The sequence below is a fragment of the Thermoascus crustaceus genome, assembly GCF_041956765.1.
Source record: "Thermoascus crustaceus strain CBS 181.67 unplaced genomic scaffold VTN00scaffold_5, whole genome shotgun sequence".
NCBI lineage: Eukaryota > Fungi > Ascomycota > Eurotiomycetes > Eurotiales > Thermoascaceae > Thermoascus > Thermoascus crustaceus.
In genome coordinates, this window is record NW_027192531.1 from 395,363 (window position 1) to 414,620 (window position 19,258).

At 51.0% G+C, this 19,258-nt stretch overlaps 8 protein-coding genes across 8 annotated transcripts; 7 read left to right on the top strand and 1 right to left on the bottom strand.

Moving 5' to 3' along the window:
* Window positions 1–454: 454 nt before the first annotated feature.
* VTN00DRAFT_7723 (uncharacterized protein) lies at window positions 455–4,459 on the top strand (the record flags this gene model as incomplete). The annotated part of the gene is made up of 4 exons (XM_069434498.1): window positions 455–726; window positions 920–2,198; window positions 4,186–4,195; window positions 4,257–4,459. The coding sequence occupies 4 exons, from the start codon at window positions 455–457 to the stop codon at window positions 4,457–4,459; spliced, it is 1,764 nt and encodes a 587-aa protein (XP_069285989.1).
* A 255-nt stretch (window positions 4,460–4,714) lies between these two features.
* On the top strand, window positions 4,715–6,828 carry VTN00DRAFT_7724 (uncharacterized protein; the record flags this gene model as incomplete). Its single annotated transcript, XM_069434499.1, has 2 exons — window positions 4,715–5,176; window positions 6,172–6,828. 2 exons carry the CDS (start codon window positions 4,715–4,717, stop codon window positions 6,826–6,828), a joined length of 1,119 nt encoding a protein of 372 aa, XP_069285990.1.
* A 382-nt stretch (window positions 6,829–7,210) lies between these two features.
* Window positions 7,211–7,949, top strand: VTN00DRAFT_7725 (uncharacterized protein; the record flags this gene model as incomplete). Its single annotated transcript, XM_069434500.1, has 2 exons — window positions 7,211–7,533; window positions 7,586–7,949. The coding sequence occupies 2 exons, from the start codon at window positions 7,211–7,213 to the stop codon at window positions 7,947–7,949; spliced, it is 687 nt and encodes a 228-aa protein (XP_069285991.1).
* A 396-nt stretch (window positions 7,950–8,345) lies between these two features.
* Window positions 8,346–8,944, top strand: VTN00DRAFT_7726 (uncharacterized protein; the record flags this gene model as incomplete). Its single annotated transcript, XM_069434501.1, has 2 exons — window positions 8,346–8,618; window positions 8,699–8,944. 2 exons carry the CDS (start codon window positions 8,346–8,348, stop codon window positions 8,942–8,944), a joined length of 519 nt encoding a protein of 172 aa, XP_069285992.1.
* Window positions 8,945–9,417: 473 nt separating this feature from the next.
* VTN00DRAFT_7727 (uncharacterized protein) lies at window positions 9,418–12,309 on the bottom strand (the record flags this gene model as incomplete). Its single annotated transcript, XM_069434502.1, has 3 exons — window positions 9,418–9,792; window positions 9,867–11,407; window positions 11,466–12,309. The coding sequence occupies 3 exons, from the start codon at window positions 12,307–12,309 to the stop codon at window positions 9,418–9,420; spliced, it is 2,760 nt and encodes a 919-aa protein (XP_069285993.1).
* Window positions 12,310–12,991: 682 nt separating this feature from the next.
* Window positions 12,992–13,727, top strand: VTN00DRAFT_7728 (uncharacterized protein; the record flags this gene model as incomplete). Its single annotated transcript, XM_069434503.1, has 4 exons — window positions 12,992–13,031; window positions 13,126–13,216; window positions 13,367–13,559; window positions 13,695–13,727. 4 exons carry the CDS (start codon window positions 12,992–12,994, stop codon window positions 13,725–13,727), a joined length of 357 nt encoding a protein of 118 aa, XP_069285994.1.
* Window positions 13,728–15,831: 2,104 nt separating this feature from the next.
* Window positions 15,832–16,549, top strand: VTN00DRAFT_7729 (uncharacterized protein; the record flags this gene model as incomplete). The annotated part of the gene is made up of 2 exons (XM_069434504.1): window positions 15,832–16,204; window positions 16,437–16,549. The coding sequence occupies 2 exons, from the start codon at window positions 15,832–15,834 to the stop codon at window positions 16,547–16,549; spliced, it is 486 nt and encodes a 161-aa protein (XP_069285995.1).
* Window positions 16,550–16,786: 237 nt separating this feature from the next.
* On the top strand, window positions 16,787–18,897 carry VTN00DRAFT_7730 (uncharacterized protein; the record flags this gene model as incomplete). The annotated part of the gene is made up of 6 exons (XM_069434506.1): window positions 16,787–16,946; window positions 17,293–17,403; window positions 17,474–17,601; window positions 17,712–17,961; window positions 18,652–18,682; window positions 18,741–18,897. 6 exons carry the CDS (start codon window positions 16,787–16,789, stop codon window positions 18,895–18,897), a joined length of 837 nt encoding a protein of 278 aa, XP_069285996.1.
* Between the last annotated feature and the right edge of the window lie 361 nt (window positions 18,898–19,258).

Here is a 19,258-nt window from a genome sequence, read left to right on the forward strand (position 1 = left end):
CTACACTATAGATAGAACGACCAATGATATCACGCAAACTCTGTTCAAAAGCTATGGGGAACACTAATGCATTATGGATAATAAAGAAAACGTTACTCATGCAATCCCATCCCTCAACTTTGGAAACTCAAACTAGTTTCTCAATTCTTCTCACCGCGAAGTCGCTTCGCGACGACTTCGGCCCTTCTCAAAGGGCAATATCATCTAGGGCTCAGCCCTAGTCATAATCTTGTTCCCGAAAAAGGGACGGGATGTAGAGCGGGCCGTCTGAAGCACATGATTGGCTGCTTGCTATCAACATCATCAAAAATTTCCCCTTTACTTTTGCACAGGATATTCTGCCTCATTGATCATGTCTTGTCTGTTTTGAAACGTTGGAAACCGTCATTTTAACCATTGATAGAATCCAATTCTGGAAACGGAGGACATGCACTACTCTGCAGCTGCGGACAGAATGGCTGCTGCAGCGACCACTGCTGCAGAGTTCGGCCAAGAAGGCCAAGCTCTTGCTCCTGCGTCCAGCCAAGAGGGCCAAGACCAGCTGCGAACAACTTCTGAAAAGGATGATGATGACCTGGATCTGCTCGAGTTGGGATACAAGTCGGTTCTCGCACGAGGATGGGGTGCGTTTGACAACTTCGCGTGCTCTTTCTCCGCCCTTTACTGCATTGGTGGCATCAGAGTCCTCTTCTACATTGCGCTGAGCGCTGGTGGTCCAGCGGCATTGTATGTATAAATATACTTTACTGTAACAAACTCTCCTTTTATGTATCAAAGGCTAACATGCATCATTGCAAAAAAAAAAAAGGTGGAGCTCCTGGGTTTCCGGAAGTATCTTATCCATCATCACGGCCGCCACACTCGCCGAGACTTGCTCCGCTTACCCCGCTGCCGGGTCCATCTACTACTGGGCTTTCAGATCATGGGGAGGTGGGAAGCTGGGGCGCTTTATCTCCTTCCTGGTGGCTGCTTGGACTTTAGTGGCCTGGACTTCTTTCCTGGCGATGGACTCGTTTGGGGTTGCAAATTACCTGGTCTCGGAGGTTGTTGTTTTCAATCCTAACACTAGCTTTCCATATGATGACTCGGATGTGAAAGCGCGTGCTGTGGCCTGGGCGTTCTCGTTGCTGTTCCTTGCTATCGCGACTTCGATGAACTTCCTCCCACCTCGTTCCTACGCCTGGGTGTTCCGCGCCGGAGTCATCGTCATCACGATCGATATGCTCCTGAACTTCATCTGGCTGCCTATCGGAGTATCCAAGACGTACGGCTTCCAGTCCGCTGAGTTTGTTTTCACGTCCACCTACAATGGGGGAGGGACAAGCCCCGGGCTCAATTGGATCCTGTCTTGGTACCTGGTTTCTAGCTGTCTGGTTGGTGAAGACGCTTCCGGCCACGTCGCGGAGGAGACCGTCTCTGCAAAGAAATCCGCCGCCAAGGGTGTTTTCTGGGCCACCGTTGCATCAGCACTCTGCGGCTTTCCCATTATCATCCTCTTCCTGTTCTGCATGCCTCCCATTGACACATTCTATAACACCAAAGCACCGCAACCGTTCATCAACATGTATTCGCTAGCTCTGGGCCCCCATGCACACGTCGTGGCCACCATCATCGCAATGATGGGAGCGATTCTCAACACGTCAATCTCCCTCGTCGCTGTCTCCCGACTCGTGTTCGCCATCGCGCGAGACTCCGTCTTCCCCTTCAGCGACGTGCTCTGTCGCGTTTCGAAGACGAAGCAGCCTCACAACGCTGTCATTTTCATCGCGACCATCGCGGCTCTTCTCCTCTGCACACAATTACCCTCTCAGGTTGCCTTTGAAAGTTTGACTTCAACCTCCGCAGCGGGCTCGATTGCCGCGTACGGACTTCTAGGCTTCGGACGCGCTTTCATCACCCGGAAGACCTTCCAGCCGGGCTTTTGGGATCTAGGACGGTTCGGAGTCTTGTTTGCTATTGTGACTTTTATCTGGAACGGCTTTGCTTTTGCGGTCCTCTGTTCTCCGCAATACAGTGATAGCGCAATTGACCAGGATGGAGGCCTGTTCAATTATGCGATCGTCATCATGGCTGGTGTCACGGTCATTGCTCTCGAGGAGTGGTGGCGAAAGTCGAAGGATGTTTGGTTCAGCAATCTGAAGGCTGTCGATAGTAGCAGCTTTCAGGGTACCGAGGAAGAAGTTCATCGGGCAGAAAAGGTCTGATCCATCTGCTCTGATACGGACAGGTTTCTAGCCGTCCAGCTTCTTATAATAATTTCGCAAGTGGGCTCTCGTTCCCTTGGATGGTATACGGCCGGTGCAACGGGTTGGACAACGAGAATGACATGATAAAGGAGGACTACACGCGAAGGATGATGAGACATGGAATGTTTCGACAAGGCCATCTATCGGAGGGGTAAGTTACATACATTGCATGTATGCAGCATGACGGGTGTTCGAGGTTGCTTTTGCTTTCTGAAGCAAAGCATGACCTCGTTCTGAGAGATTACCGTTAGAACTTGAACTGGATAATACCAGCGAAAGGACATGCTTCATACTTACATCACATCCTTCTCCTCTCCCACTTTCTTTTCTCTCTCCATTTATTGTGGGCTTCAGGCATTATTGCAGTTTAGCAGCTTGATGCCACTAACCCACCAGCCAACCAAGTTTAGACCAGCAAGGAAGTGAGGGTCTTGGAAGTCGCCTACCCAAGTTCTATGTACATGTACATGTTTTTGCGGGTAGGTAGCTAAGGTAGGTATCCGTTACTATTCCCCGACCCAAAGCGGATGGGACATTGCTCCGCCCCCCCCCCCCCTCTCCGCGTATCGCCTGGAGCCAGGCCCCAGACCACCATTTCCCGCGATCCTCCATTTTTAAGTCCCTTGCCACGGCTGGACTTCCTGTCCTTATAATATGTCCTCTTCGTAAGACGTAAACCTGTTAGCATTGGCGTAGAATGGTCATTGCCAATCATCATCGTCGAGCTTCCACCTCTCTATCTATCTACCACGCACTGGGAAGCAAAAAGCGGGACCACTTGGTAGACCCTATGCTTTACCCCAACGACCGTTGTGTCGTACTAATGTAATAAGCGGTAGAAGAGCAACAGTACATTACAAATTGTTCAAGTACACAGTGCCATGGGGAATTGATATACAAGAGTGCAATGTCGTAGATTTTTTTTTTCCATTGAAATTTATCACCTTGAAGGTCTTTTCATGTTCATAGAATCGAGGTCCTCAGTTTAGACGGCAATCCGAAAAGTAAACTCGGTCTTTATTGTAGAATAAAAACGGAGAGAGAACGGCGATACTGGCTTGCGGGATAAATAACATACATACCCCAGAGATAGCGCATAGTTCCATGTTATGAAGTTTGCAAGAACAGTGGTTAGGTTCCTTACTATCTCGACTCTACCGCGGTGATAGATACCTGCTGTTCTAGGTAGTTCAACATTCTCATATGTTCTGATCCAGTCCTGGGAAAATTCAAAGTGAGGTTTTCCCCCCATAGTATCAATTAGGCTAATTACATATATCTATTATCTATAAATCTTCATACGTGATAAGAAAAACAATGCCCCCGTTTAACCCCGATATCTAAAGTACATACTCCGGATGGGAAGATCCTCAAGCACCCGAGGCTCTCTATGTGAGGGAGCTCCTGTCCAAACGGTATTATGTCGAGGGCTATCCGGGGATCATTCTCCCGGACGAAACACTCTGCGCATACAACTTTTCCCCCATCAAGGTCAGTGAACATTTGTGGATGGCCATCGAATCAGTCGTCGCGCTTGCAATGATCTTGATCATAGAATATTGGAAAGGACATGACCTGGAGGTGACATTAGCGTTCTATTACAGTATCCGGAAGCCAAGGATGGATCGAGTTACGTGGACGAGTTGTGAGGTGGGGAAGTTGGCGAGTGTTTATATTGATGACCCTGGACGGTTGAGGGAGCCCTGTAATTCGAGGCTTTAAGGGAGAGTATGCGTTGTATTATGGAGTATGGTATGCTGGTGGACATGTGGAGACGTGGAGCGGCTTTTCTGGGAAACTCCCGGGGGTGAAAAGGGTGATGTTGGTATCAAAGTGAAAGTTTCAAAGTGAGGGTAGAACTGACATATAGAACGTGATATACTGAGAATGAGAAACAAGCAAGCTTCGCCTCGTATATAACCTCACTTAATACCATTAGGAGGCGTCCAGTAAGAGAGTCCTTCTCAGTCCTACAACACGAGTACATCGAATATAAAAACAAACCCACAGACGGCGTCGCGGAGCGCATCAAGAATGCTACGATCGTCATCACCACACGGGTGCCTGTGACGGAGGCCACCATCGAACAATGCCAATACCTGGAGCACATCACCATCATGGCCGCAGGGATAGAGATCGTTGACCTTAACGCCTGCAAGAGGCGGGGCATCACCATCTCGAATACCGTCCGCGTCTGCAGAAGCAGTGGCTGAGCACGCGATCATGCTGTATCTTGCTGCCAAGCGGTGATTGGTGCGATTGCACTAGTTGACTATAGAGGGCGAGACATGGCCGAAAAAAGGGTCCTTGATCGATGAGTTTGGTGGATTGCCTCGGTCATGTTCGCAGGAGACTATGGGGATTATAGGTCATGGGAATCTCGGTTGGTTTATGAACAACGCCATGAGCAGCAAGTCTAGTTTCGTGTAATTGACGATAACTTGAACCCAGGAAAACGAGTCGAAAGCATGGCCAAAGCTCTGGGAACGACCATGTTAATCCCAGAGCGCAAAAACGCCCCTGATGATCAGATCCGACCCGGCCGGACATCCTTCAGGGAGGTACTTTTGCGGAGCGATGTCATAATCATCGGGATACCCCTGGACGATTCGTCACGCGGCCTGATCGGGCATGAAGAGTTATCATTGATGAACGAGCATGCGATTCTGATCAACGTCGCTCGGGGAGGTGTCGTCGACGAGGTGGCTCTGGTCCAAGCGCTCCGTGAGGGCTGGATTGGCGGTGCTGCCACTGATGTCTTTTCTAGAGAGCCCGCGAAAAAGGCACAGAACGCTCTTTTGGATCCGTCGATCCTTGATCTGATCGTCACGCCGCATGTATCCTGGTATACGAGCTCCAGTATACAGAATTTGCAGGAGACTGTCAAGCTAAACTTTGAGAGCTATGTACAAGGGAAGCCGCAGAATTTGGTAACATTTTAAGTCAAATAGAGAATAGAAACTTTCATGTCTATGATAGCTCGGATCTAGTTATACCCAGTGGTCTATACTCAGGCACTATGTACTGTAGGTATGGGTACACTAGGAATGATCTATGCTATGCTAGTTTTTGAATGACTGCTAGCCCCCTTTCGCAGCGAATGGATAATGATGTAATATTCGCAGACATTCCTGCGGGAATTCGTTTATTTAGAACAATCAGGACGTATGCAGTCAAGGTATTCGATTTCATGTGAAGTGTTGTCTCGTCAAGCAGCTTCAAATCATCAAGTAGATATACTTACTACATAGCACCCCACTATTGATAACCCTCTTACATCTATTCTAATATAAATAAAAGCCGCAACATGGTCTAGTCACACAGCATACTTTCACACCAATGAAACTTAGCTTTACCTTCTAAAGTATGTTGGCGACAAGACAGAACAGTGGAGATAAGCGTCAGGGAAGATGATGCGCTGACTGATAAGGCTGCGGGGAAGTGTTATCGCAATGATATCTTGCCCTAAAGACCTGGCTAATCCGTTGACATGAGTCTTGACCAAACTCACATCTCCGTCTCCTCGTGCTGTATACACATTCATTTTTCAACATCCTGGGAGATCCAATCTGAGGTCTAGGATAGGATAGGAGATGCCCACCCTAGCTCCGTCCGATTGCCGCAGGAGCGTGCTGTCGTGCGCGCGGTGCAGGAAGCGGAAGATCAAGGTAGGCGCTCCATTTCGTGGACTAGGTACAGTAACTATTCTGTATTATTTGTGTATTATTGTATGGAGCTTTTTTTTTGTAGATGTGCATTGCTGTTTAATGCGAAGCTGCTTCTAGTCAAATATTTTTTTCCTGCCATTATATCACTGTACTATAGGATGTGAATATTATACCCTTAAAGAACACCCCTTGTGGATACATATTAATCTATCTTCTGCATACAGTGCGACAGGCGCCTACCTTGCTCTCAATGCAAGGCCTCCAATTCGGCATGTACAGGCTACAGCCATGTCGGCGGCGGAACCGAGGTGCCACGAAGCATCGTGCCGTATCTTGAGGCGGAGATTGCGGCCCTGGAGAAGGAGCTCAAGCTGGACACGGGGATCATAAAGGTGTTTTCGGTTGATGATTCTCCTCTCCAATCTAACGACATTGTTGTTGGTGCTCTATGTGAACTCGAAGCTAGCAGTATTGGGAGCATACACCAGCTGAATGCATCCGAGGAGCATCCCGGACATAAGAACGTTCTCTCTCCAGTCTCAGAGGCTACAGGGTCGGACCCAATCCGGCAACACATCGTTGCGAGCAAGGACCTCAGAGCCGTGATCAGTGCCACCATGCCGACGGGCTCGTCCATCACGGATGTCGTATCCCGTGTACGAATGGGTCTGACACCGTCTCTTACGCTGTCCGCACCGACTCGTAACAAATCCCAGAACAGACATATTGAAGTGGACGAGGTCGTGATCCCGCTCCTTGCCGGACTTCCTGCGCAGGTAGCGCATGGTCTTGTCCGGAAGTACGTTCGCATGATCCTTCCAACGTTCCCTTGTCTCTACGAACGGACGGTATGGGAGCAGCTGGATCGAGTGTTGCAAGAAGTGCAGAAAGCATGCCAGAAGTCGCCTGAATGACCGAGGGTGAAACCTGATTATGACTTTCTGATCATCTACCTGATACTGGCCATATCAGCAACTCTGGGGATCGCAAATAATCCACATCAGTCCCGGTGCCGGGCCTTATCTGAATCGTTGTTCCGTGAGGGAATAAATCATCATTCCAGCAAGGCACCCTTTCCTACAGACCTTACTGGGATCCAAGCAACTCTTCTATCCTGCAGTACGCGCTTGTTGATCCAGCGTCTGCGAATGTATGGATCTTGAGTGGAGCCACCATGAGATCATGTCTGCAGCTAGGACTACACAGGGACATATCAGGGACGGGAATCCTGGATCCTTTAAGGACGGACTTACGAAGGAGGATGTTGTGGAAAGCATACTGCATTGATCACTCCATATGCTCAGCCCTTCAACGGCCTCTCTCAATCCCGGATCCTGCAATCCAAACGGAATTTCTCCTGCCCTGAGTGATCATTGCGTCACACCGTCTGCCATTGACCAAGACGGTCCCGCGACCAAGACGCCTGCCCTTCAGCGGATCGAGTATAGCATGCTCAAATCGACAATGATAGAAGTCCACTTCCAGGGCAAGCCACTGGAGAACGAGCAGATATGGGATGACTGGCTTCAACAGATGGAGCGAAAGCTTCACAGCTGGCATGAGAGACATGATGAGGGTCTTTCGAATGACAGGTTGCCTGGTGTCAACTTCCCCTGCGCGTAGACGAATCTGCATCGTCCCTCTCCTAGCATGCCTTTTGTCTCGGAACAGCCTGCTGGTCGCCTTCGAAGCAGCATGCGCCTCAGCTCGCAGCTACCGCGAACAGATACTATCAGGATTCTTCCGGTGTCCGTGGCTGGACGCACACAACATGCTTGAGATGGCCATGGTCGTGCTGTTCTGTCTCCGTCACGGCTACGAGACCATCTCTCCGAGGTTCACTCCTCAGGACATCTTCGAGATGACAAAGCTATTCACCCTGAACTTCCTCTCGATCTCCGAACATGGGTGGACTGAGATTCTGAAGTACGCGGGGATATATGAGTGGCTTCTTGGTCCACTATTGGAATCTGTCTTCAGGCATCGCACAGAGAAGCGGATGCATTCCCCGTCATCTTTCACGTTGACTGCGTAAGAGGTACCTGCTGTGATGAAGTGGGCTCTGTAGCAATTATGCCATATGATTAGATATCATAGGAGGAAGCCCAGCACAGTGATAAAACGAGCTTCTAAATTGTTTGCAATCCTAGTCACGTATTCATAGTTCCCCGATGAAATGTAGAAGGGAAGATCCGGGGTCTAGCCCTGAGAACCTACGACCGGTGGAGCGCGGGCCGGGCGGTCTTGGCGCCGCTCTCCGCAGTCTGGCCCGAGCATCGAGACACGCGGCGTTAAAGCTTCAAGATACCTGTGCCTGTACTCCGTACCACGTCTATCCTCGCTTCTCTTAAGGGAGACACTCCCACTCCTCCCAGTCTCCTTTAATTTCCTCTCACCTCCCCAAATTCACCCAACCGACGAAGCAAACACAATGGCTCCCAAACGCCACGCAGCATCAAGCACCGCACCAACAGCAGCGGCATCATCAACATCAACCTCCGCAACCCCCTCCACCACCAAGACGACAGCACCATCGACGTCTTCTCTATCCCCCAGCTCCCCCTCGCACGAGATCGTCCGTCACGTCTGGAAGCGCTACCTGGAGCAGACGCCGCAGCGCACACTGCTCCTCGATGCGTTCATGGCGTTCCTGGTCCTGGTCGGGGTGATACAGTTCGTGTACTGCGTGTTGGCGGGGAACTATGTGAGTGTCCTTGAAACCTCTCCACGTCTTTCATAATAGTTACAAAATACGGGACTAACTGGCATGGCTTATTTATCTAGCCATTCAACGCCTTCCTCAGCGGCTTCTGCGCCGCCGTCGGCCAATTCGTGCTCACAGCCAGCTTGCGCATGCAGACGAGCGATACCGGCAGAAACGAGAGCAACAAGCCTACTTCTTTGAAGGGGAAAGCTGCGGCCAAGGTTGAGAAGGAAGATGCTCCTCGTGTTTCGAGTGAGAGGGCGTTTGCGGATTACGTCTTTGGGAGCCTGATACTGCACTTTTTCTGTATCAATTTTATCAACTAAGGAGACAGACATTCATTCACGGATTGGGGGATGGTCTCGAGTTTCAAAAAAGAAGTAATGGAAGGGGGAAGGAAGAAGTAATTTAGGGTATTGATTGATCGATTATGAAAGCTGTCGAACGAATACCTTTCAGAACCGGGGACCTGTTTTTCTGCGATAGAATTATCATGCACTCTAATATCTAGCGAGATTTTATGGCGAAGATGGCCTCTTCTAAGTTCATTAAGAAATAGGGCTTTTTCTTGATATGTATTTTAGGCGATTTATTTAACGCAGCGAATGAACAAAGATGCCTTTTAGGCCAAAACTTCACATGGTATCAAGATATCGAGAGATATATATATACATGACGCCCATGCTCCTTCTGCGTGAAAGCTCTATGTCATTATGATACTGTACAGCACATGCAATATATCGTGCGCGGGTGCAAAACAAATCCAAACAAGGAAGCAGGGTATCACACACCCCTCTAACTAGAAGACCCTCCCAGGTCTCCTCGGTCCCTGTGGCTTCTTCACGACACTGCCACCACCAGAGCCGCCGCCTCCTCCGGAGGAGGAAGATGCGACAACACCTCCGATCTTCCTTTGTCCGATGACAGGACGTTTCACGGCGGAGCGAATGGCTCCCAGTCCACCACCGCCGACTTCGACTTCCCTCTTCCGCCGGGACTGACTGTCGCGTTCCTTCTCCCGCTCCTTTTCAGCAGCGGCACGCGCTCGGTCCGCAGCGATCTGAGCTTCAATCTCCATGCGGCGGTTGAATTCGAGCTCCGTGACGCGGCGCTCGCGGTGCGAGTAGCCCTTTTCCTTGACGGAGTAAAAAACACCACCAAGTTCGGCGAGCCACTGTTGCAAAAATATGTTAGCATGAGCCTTTTTATGGGAATACAACAGTTGGGGGGAAAATAGGGTCAACTTACGTGTGGGTCCACAGCTGTCACGGTGGACATGTACTCCTTGCTCGTCAAGATCAGTTCATGGTAGACCACGTAGTCCGGGACGTATCCCAGTCCGTACAGTGCACTAGTAGGGTGCAGCTGCATCGTCACGCTCGTCCGGAGGTTGATGAACTCGCCGAGACCTTTGACCCGAGCCGCCTGGTGGTAGAAGCCCGAGCAGATACACTTGCGGATAACGTCCCAATCGGTACCGCAACTGACCAGAGGCATTTTCTGCATGGTCATGATATCGTGGAGTTGTTCGCGGATCTCCTTGGCCCGTCGCAGGGACTTGGGTTGGAGAAAGTGCTTGGTGCACCACGCATCGGAGTAGCCGTGAGCTTTCCACTGCGTGTATACGTGTAGGAGGGTGAGGTGGTCGGATTCCGGAACAAAGAACTTCTCACGAGCCGCGTCGGCTTCTTCCTGACGTTCTTTCGGTCGGTAGAAGACACTGGGTACGGATAGCATGGAGACGATGGTCAACATCTCTTCACTGCACCCGTACTCGTCCGCGGCCGTGATAAGCAGTTTTGCGAGGGGAGGGTCCATCGGGAACGGCGTCATACGGCGCCCCAATGGCGTAAGGTCGCCCAGGTTGTCCAGCGCACCCAGGGACCAGAGCTCGAAGAGAGACGTAGTGATTGTGTCCTGTGGCGGAGGATCCATGAAATCGAAGTCAAGGAGGTCCTTGACGCCAAGAGACTTCAGGAGAAGCACTGTGTTGGACAGACTCGTCCGCTGAATTTCAGGGATGGTCTGAAGGTAGAGTTCGTTTTTGAACGCCTGCTCCGTGTAAAGCCGGTATGCTTTTCCAGGACCCGTTCTTCCTGCTCTTCCGGACCGCTGGGAAGCGTTGGCCTGCGATATAGGTGTAATCTGAAGAGTATCCATACCCATCCGAGGGTTATAGACCTTCAGTTTGGAAAAGCCCGAGTCCACCACATACATAATACCGTCAACGGTCAAACTCGTTTCGGCAATGTTGGTGGCCACAATGACCTTTCGGACACCTGGAGGGGCCTGCTCGAAGATCTTCGCCTGCTGTTCAGCCGGCATCTGACTGTAGATGGGTAATGTCAGAAGCTTTGGAGGGTCGTTCAACAGTTCCAACCTCTCATTGATGAGTTCGCAGGTCGCTTCGATATCTTCCTGACCCGTCATGAAAACGAGAATGTCACCAGGACCCTGAGAGACGTGAATAGCCAAGACCTGCTTGACTGCGCTGTCGACATAATCCTCGCACGGAGTGCGGGAGAATTGGACATCTACTGGGAATGTCCTTCCAGGAATGATAAATTCAGGGGCCCCGCCAAAGAACCGAGAAAAGCGTTCCGCATTCATCGTGGCTGACGTGACGATCAACTTCAGATCCCTCCGTCGAGCCAGGACTTTCTTGATAAGACCCATTAAAACGTCGGTGTTCAGAGCTCTTTCGTGCGCTTCGTCCATGATAATGCAAGAGTACTTGTCAAGGTCCGGTTGAACCAATGATTCTCTCAGGAGAACACCATCCGTCATATCTAAGAATTCAGGTTAGCCGCATGCCCAATAACAAGTGGACGTGGAGAGAGGACTTACATTTAATAACAGTCTTGTCACTGGTACAATCCTCGAAACGGATTGCATAGCCAACGAGATCTCCCAATTCCACTTCCATCTCCTCGCTCACACGCTTCGCAACACTCATGGCAGCGACTCTTCGAGGCTGAGTGCACCCGATCATTCCAAACTTCGAATATCCATCCTCGTGCAGGAACTGCGCAAGCTGAGTTGTCTTTCCAGACCCGGTCTCTCCAACAACAATGATAACCTGATTGTCCCGGATGACGCGCAGCAGATCCTCCCTGACCGCAAACGCAGGCAAAAACTCCCGCTGCTCGCGGAGCGTCTTGCTCTTGCTGAACGCGCTAGAACCACCCTCCTTTTTCATGTGCTTTGCGAACTTATTCCCGGCCCTGTATTCCTCGTCAATCGGCGCCGCGACCGCACTGTCACCCTCATCCTCCTTGATCCCCATCAGATTCCCCAACGCCGTACCCGCCACCGTCGTCGCATCCTGCGCCTGCTTCTGCCGCTCCCTCTGCTGACGCCGTTCCCGGACAACCTTGCTCCCCTTCCTGCTAAAAACGGCCATATCACTCTGGGGATCGCGCACCGCGGAGACGGGCTCCAGCTGCTTGGTGAAGATCGTCCGGCCATCGAGGAACGGAGGACGCAGGTCGTGGACGAGCAGATGCACACGGGTCCCTTCCTCGTCGTCGGGGACGAATTCTTCATCGTACCGTCTCTGGGCGACGCCGGATGTCAGCATCCGGTTCGTCTCCCACGAATCGATGTCCTTGCGCTTCGCGTCGCGGAGCGGTGGCGGGAGGTTAGAGCTCTTCAGCCTTTTGGCTGGAGGGCCCATTTCGTTGCCCGCCATTGTGGGTGGGAGGAATGAGAGACGGATAAAACGAAGAAAAATGAAGGTAAGAAGCTATTTCCCACGGTCTATGGCGGCATGAAGCAGCCAAAGGGAGGTGACTGCTTCTGGGGAGGTATCACTCGAGTTCGAATATCTAATGGAGGCAGTCAAGCCGCATATATGATACAAACACTGCAAACAAATCTCATGACATAATCATGTCGCCACGTGACTTCGATGTTGTCTCCGATATTTTAGGTACACAGCAGGGATTCTAGACGATGCAGAGGTGCTTTAGGATATGAAAGTTGTGTTGTCAGAGATGGTAAATAATGTTGAATATTGGTTGTCCGGTGTCTATCGTGCCTATTGGTTTCTATTTTGATATAGGAGACAAACCTCGGCTGGATATATATACCTAGCTCGTCAAACAATCAGAAAATCGTAAGAGTCTCAACCGTAGTAGCTAAATAGATAATTATTATCTCTATATTGAATGGAAATAGATTAAATGTTTTATTATTAGATTATGATGATATTTAGTATATAGTTGCTCTCGCACGTTTGATAGGAGGGCACATCCTCCGGTTTTGGCGCCTCCGACTCTCCGCCTCGCCCAACTTTTGATATCGCTGGTGGACCCCGCATCACCACAATCCGCCGTCACGTCTGGTGCTGTCAGCGTCCCTTGTCGTCCACCATGGCGAGCCAACAGCAGGTTAGCGTGAAGAAGCAGCAGGGTAAATAGACCCCATTTTTGACTCTTACTTTTGCCCTTACTGTGTGGAAATGACGCCAGAACCGAAGCTGACCGATGGTTGCGTCCCCGGACAGAGCTCCAGCTTCAGTACTCGACCTATAAAAATACGCTCCAGCAGCTGGCGCAAAAGATTGGGGATATTGAGCAGGAGACGGAGGAACATAAGTAAGTCCACTGCTCCGCGTTTTCGGTTCTCCTGCCGCGCTGCCTCGAACATGGGTGATAACCCCGTGTCACTTTGCTACGCTTCCCCGACGATACTTTGTGTGTGTTTTAACAAGTTGGCGCTGACATATGTCCATCTACCTCTTCAAGGCTTGTTATCGAGACCCTCGAACCTCTCCCGCAGGACCGGAAATGCTTCCGCATGATCAACGGCGTCCTGGTTGAACGGACTATAAAGGAAGTGATTCCTTCGCTCAAGACGAATGCGGACGGACTGAAGCAGGTGTTGGATGAGCTGCTCAAGCAATACAAGGCTAAGCAGACCGAAATGGATAACTGGAAGGTGAGATTACACCACGGTGGTTTTGTTTTCAGCGCCAGGGGTTGCATGGTGCATGCGATACCCAGGGATATCGCATACAGAAGGGAACATATTCTGCTGCCTTTGGACACGTGCTGATGTGATGCGGCTTTACAGAAGAAGAACAACATCCAGGTGGTGCAGCAGTGAGAGCAGTGTTCAGGCATAACATTGTTCTCGCATATGCGCCAGGTTGAATTGTTCCAGGGTCCATTTCCATTCGAGAGAGGTACATCCTGGCATATCGGTATTTTAGGAGACGAACTCTGGACACATGTGGCGCCTCATCATCTCGAATTATGCACTACCAGAGGATTACGAAGGCTGCGAACAACTGGGTGTGAAAGCGTCACAGCGTCTCATGCTTCACGGAATGACCGGGAAAGGAGAGTTTTACTATCCAAGCACGCTAGGCCTTTCACACGTCAGTCGGTGAGGGATACTGTAGGAACTATGAACTTGCTGTTAAGATGTCAGGATTGGGTATGCAATCATGCCTGACAGCTGGCGATAACGGGATAGGACTTCGACTGCGCTTGTTGCGGCAGTCTGAGGATATGAATTCGACGTGTATTCCCCACGGGAGCCTAGAATATTTCTCTCAAGCAAAAATAAAAATAATAAAGGAATTATAAAAAAAATCTTACTAGGGCGATATTATTTTTTCCGCTTTTTCATAGTCGCGGCTGCCGAGGCCGGTCTGTTATAGAGAAGGCCGAAAGGTGTGGCTCGTCTGAGTTGGCGATGCGCCGCGGCCCGATGAGGCGGATACTTGCATACATAATGCATGATCAGGTTCCCGGGTGGCCCCAACATCCCACGTTCCGTTGGTTGTAACTTGTTGCTGCCTTCCCCGGACGCGTCGCATTGGACCTTGGTATGATCTATCACTGCTCCGCCATTGGGGACTGCATTCAGGTACCGAACATGTGGAGCTCGTTGCTACTGGCTGCACCGACGTCAGTTTCAATCGTTGGCACGTCAAAGTGAGGCCTGAGCTGTAGATCTGTTCCCAACGATCGTTCCAGAAGAATAGCTGAATACTATGAAGGCTCTTTGATGTTTCTAATCAGAGAGACCGCTCGGTCGGAACATACCCTGGGTACTCAGTGGGTAGGTGTCACCTGGTTAATTTCTGCGATTGGTTGCCGGTTGATGGGTTCGTCAGACCATCAAAGTTCCAATGCGGAGAATAATCGCTATCCCTCAATTGCAGGGAAGGATTAGCCAAATCAGCGTTGATATCTGTAGCACAGAGCTTCTCGAATGCCTGTTCATTCAGTCCCCCATTGTGCAGACCATCTCCAGAGAGGCCTAAAGTGATGCTTGGGAAATCCCTGTCACAGCTCTGACAGAGATAGAGCTAATTAAACCCGGAAACTAGAGGAGCTTCGTATGATATTGTCGATTCGACATCGAAACCTTAGGAGATAGTGCTTTGCCTAAGGCTCTGAGTTGTCCAGCAAGCCTCACTTCAGGAGCAGGACAACCTCGGCTCAGATGGAACTGATTTTCCATTACTCGGTCCGTTGAAGGCTTCCTGCATGCACCAGGTAGCATTATGGAATATCACGCCTCCTTTCTGACCTGTATGGCAGGCCTGATGACAGGTAGAGGAGGTCTCTCGGCATCATGAATGCATGGTTCCTTCCCTTCGCCACGAGCGGCGGCACGACGCTCAGCTGCGCCAGATAGACGGTGTGCCCTAGACAAATCAAGACCGGCTAGATTCCCTGCGGAGAACTTCGTAGAGCACGCTCGGACTGTCGGGAAGAGGGGAGCTTGAACTGTGCGACCCTTCGGTGTAATAATGATGGGTTATAGCCATAATAGATTGAAAGACCGTGTGGCTCGTGATCACGGACAGTAGAATTTGTCAATTGCAGCAACCTCTTGTCAACCATCAATAAAACAACCCTGGATGCCTTGTCGACACGATTCAAGAGCTGATGGTGCCCGACGGTTTGATGACTCGGTTCCACCAACTATGCCATTCTCGTCGGATGGTTAGAAATGCCGCACTGCTCCAAGACATCGACAACAGTAGCAGCAGATAGAGCATAGAGCGATACTCTAGACTCGGCGTAAGGCTGACGGCCCACTGCCCATCGATCCGTGAGGAGCTGCGCAGGACAGTGCCACAGTGGGCATACCGTATGGATACGGCTCCTGCCCGCGGCCTGGGAAGCTTCCCGCCCGTCACGTAGCTGAAAACGGCAGCTGTAAAATACCACGCTGTATCCGACTCGTATTGATGCCCCAGGCTGCCAATCGAAGGAGAGAGAAGAGGGCGAGAAAGACGAAGAACAGCAGCTCCCAGCCTCCATCCGTCGTCCCGTCGAAACCCCCTCGCCGCCACGGACCTGGCAACTTGCTCTCATCACCACTTTCAGTCTCACGGTGTTATTGCTATCGTGCCCCTGCTGCGTTGTTGTCCTCTCAACACCTCTCCCTCTCCACCAGTCATATCTCGTCGCATCGCTGCTGCGGCTGCGCAAGCGTCCACCGGAAGCCCCAGCTCTTCCCTGCCCAGTCGCGCGACGCCCTCCGACTCGATCTGGTTCGCCAATTGATTGCTGCGCGCATCATCAAGCAACCCAGCTGCTCTGTGACGCCCCTAGAGCAAGGTGCGTATCTCTGCCAACATCCAAGCATTTTTTTTTCTCACATCAATACCCGTCGCACGCGCGCGGCCTTGGTCCCCGCTGCTTCTCTCCGTCTGGGAGGCCCTATCTCCATCAATTGAACCCCCCACAGCCCCCCGTGTTCCCATTACCCGCCGCCCCGTCAGCTCGGCTTCCCAGATCTCCCGCCGTCGCAGAGCGCGCACGACTCGACCGTTAACACTGCAGGCTGCAGGTGGTCTCGTCCAACCCAAGGAAGATCCGGTTCTCGTGGCTGCGCGTCCACAGCTTCGTCGGGGAACGGTGATTTGCGTGCGAAACTTCTGGAGCGTCTCCATCGGACTCTAGTACACCGCCAGTGAAGCAGAGCAGGAACAGCCCGCCCCATCCCCCACACAGCTGGCAGTTCAGGCTGTTGTGAAGCAAATCGCTGCCCAGTCCGACGCACCTTGACGCCAGTGCTGCATAGCATCCGGAGCAGAGTCCCTCGCGTGCACCTCTGACGTGGTCATTTGCCAGCAGAGCAACCAAACGATTCTTGTCCGAAGCCGGTATCCGTCTGCGCGTAGCCAAATACCTAAAACCATGTCGTCGGCCTCTCCTCCAAAGGAACCAGATGTGGAACCTGAAGCGCAATCAGGCGACGACCCGGAGCACATGGAGCGGGAACATCAAGAAACACAAGCGCAGGGCCAGGGCGAGTTCGAAGTGAAGGAGCAGGATCGATGGCTCCCGATTGCAAATGGTTAGTTTACGTGTCCTTGCATGTCTTCTGTCCCCCTGATTTGTGCGTTCCTTGCCTCTGCTACTTGCAGGTGGCCGTTCGCGTTTGCTACACCCAACCCTTTCCCCTCCCCCGGTGCTCCAACTGGAAGCGCTTCAATTTAAGCATATCTGGAGGAGTGCACTTCATTCGTCTTTTCTGTCAGCCATGATCTGCATCGCAGCACAAGCTTCTTGGTTGGATGTTTCGCGCCGGTCCAGTATTCAGCATGTCGATAATTCTCCGCCGTCACTTTCCCCTTCCTCGCCCACGACAGAGACCTCGCATCGTCTAGTTTCAGATGCTAACATTCGCAACTTCGCTCCAGTTGCTCGTATCATGAAGACCGCCCTGCCCGAGAATGCCAAGATCGCGAAAGAGGCAAAGGAGTGCATGCAGGAATGTGTGAGCGAGTTTATATCGTTCATCACTAGTGAAGGTTCGCAATCGGGCCCGTTTCTGAGCAGTTCCTTCGCGCATACTAATGCCTTCATTTTTGATCCTTACAGCTTCCGAGAAATGCCAGCAGGAGAAGCGCAAGACAGTCAATGGTGAGGATATCCTCTTTGCAATGACGTCTCTTGGGTTCGAGAACTACGCAGAAGCTCTGAAGATTTACCTCTCGAAATACCGTGAAGTAAGTGCAGTTCGGCGCCTTTTTCGTGTTACCACAATCTCCAAATCTTTCTCTTAATGCCCGCAGTCCGGTAAGATGATTATCTGGACAAGGAAACTAATTGGTTTCAGACACAATCCGCAAGGGGTGAGAACCAGAACCGACCAACAAGCAGCGGATACAACGCTGGTGGTCCAGTTGGTGGCGCTGTCAGCGCTGCCCCAAGTGGTCGCCCATCAACGGGAACAGCACCAGCAGCGTTCCCTGGCGCCCCCGAGGGTTCCAACAACCTCTTGAGCCCGAACTTGGATCCATCCGAACAGGACACCTCAGCCTACGGTTACACGTCCATGGTGGGCCAAGGTCACAACGGGACTGGGGGTGAGTCCTACTAGTGGTCGCAAAGACGGCTTTGGGGATCATCACGAGACAACGCCAAACCATTGGGCATCAGTCGAGCACGATTCTCTTCTCTACTAGTGGCACATGCCATACTAGTATGAAAGCCATGAGATACTGAACTAACTTCAAAATTCAGAGAACGATCAATAATGAGATCGAATGATGCATAGGTACCAAGACGGGTTTTACGGGGTATCTTCAAGCACAGGTACAGTTGGAGAAAAGTCTGCAGAGGCATTTTATTGTTCATCATCTCCATGATTTCTTTCTTGCTCTTGGATCAAACTGTTGTACACTCAAAATGGGCCCGTACGGCTTGTTGCACTATTTTTTTCCCTTTCCTTCCTTTTTCTCTATGGAGCTCTGGAGGATGTGTATTGAACAGGAGAACTTGGGAATTCGGAACCTATCCACTGTGTATCTATCTATATAGCTATCTGCCTGTTTGTGTAATGTCGGGAGGCCGAGTGATTGGAGAATATAGTACAGGAAGCTGGAAGAGCAAGGATGGAGGCAGGGGCTCGGGCGCTCAAGACCGGAGAATCACAGATTGGGTCGTTATTACCTCGGACCCTTTGCTTTCGCTTAGCCCCATATCACTGCATTCGGTGCTCTGCTCTGCAGCCGACGTCTGCCAATTCTGCTCGCTGTTCTTACGGCTGTCTTAAGGACAACGGTCCGGTCAGTTCGTCAAGAAAAGGTGAGTCTTTTTTCTTAAGTCAGCATGGCAAACCCCTAACAGACGTCCGATGCACCAGGCCGTCTCCGCTACGCTGCTTTTCCGATGAAGATATGCTCCTGTGCCCCAAGATCGTGCTTGACCGGCGTTCGTCTGGCGATAGAAAGTCAAGTTTCGTTCTCCCACGGGCAAAAACTATCAGTCGAGGCGTCCGCGTCAGGGAGTCGATAGACTAGCTGGTTCGGGTCTCGGTTCCATCTTGTGATTAAGAGTTCTATGTCTTCTAGAACATAACCTCCGCTCAGGCTCGACACCATCGACGCCACCTCAACTGCTGCTTGATCCTCGCTGGCGTGTTACCTGACGTCCGGAGACGTTTTGCGCTTGGGTTAGGAGCTGAGTAAAGAGTTTGAGAGAATTTGCAATTTTTCCTCCACCCATCTGTTTCCCTTGCAAAATAATAGCATCGTTGGATTAGTCAAATTTGTCTGTACGAAAGCCTTGGAAGAGATTTATATTTCTATTCATTTCAGTCTCATCGACGTAAGCGCTCATTACAATGGTTGATTTCTAAGAAAAAGCCTCTACTGCTATTGG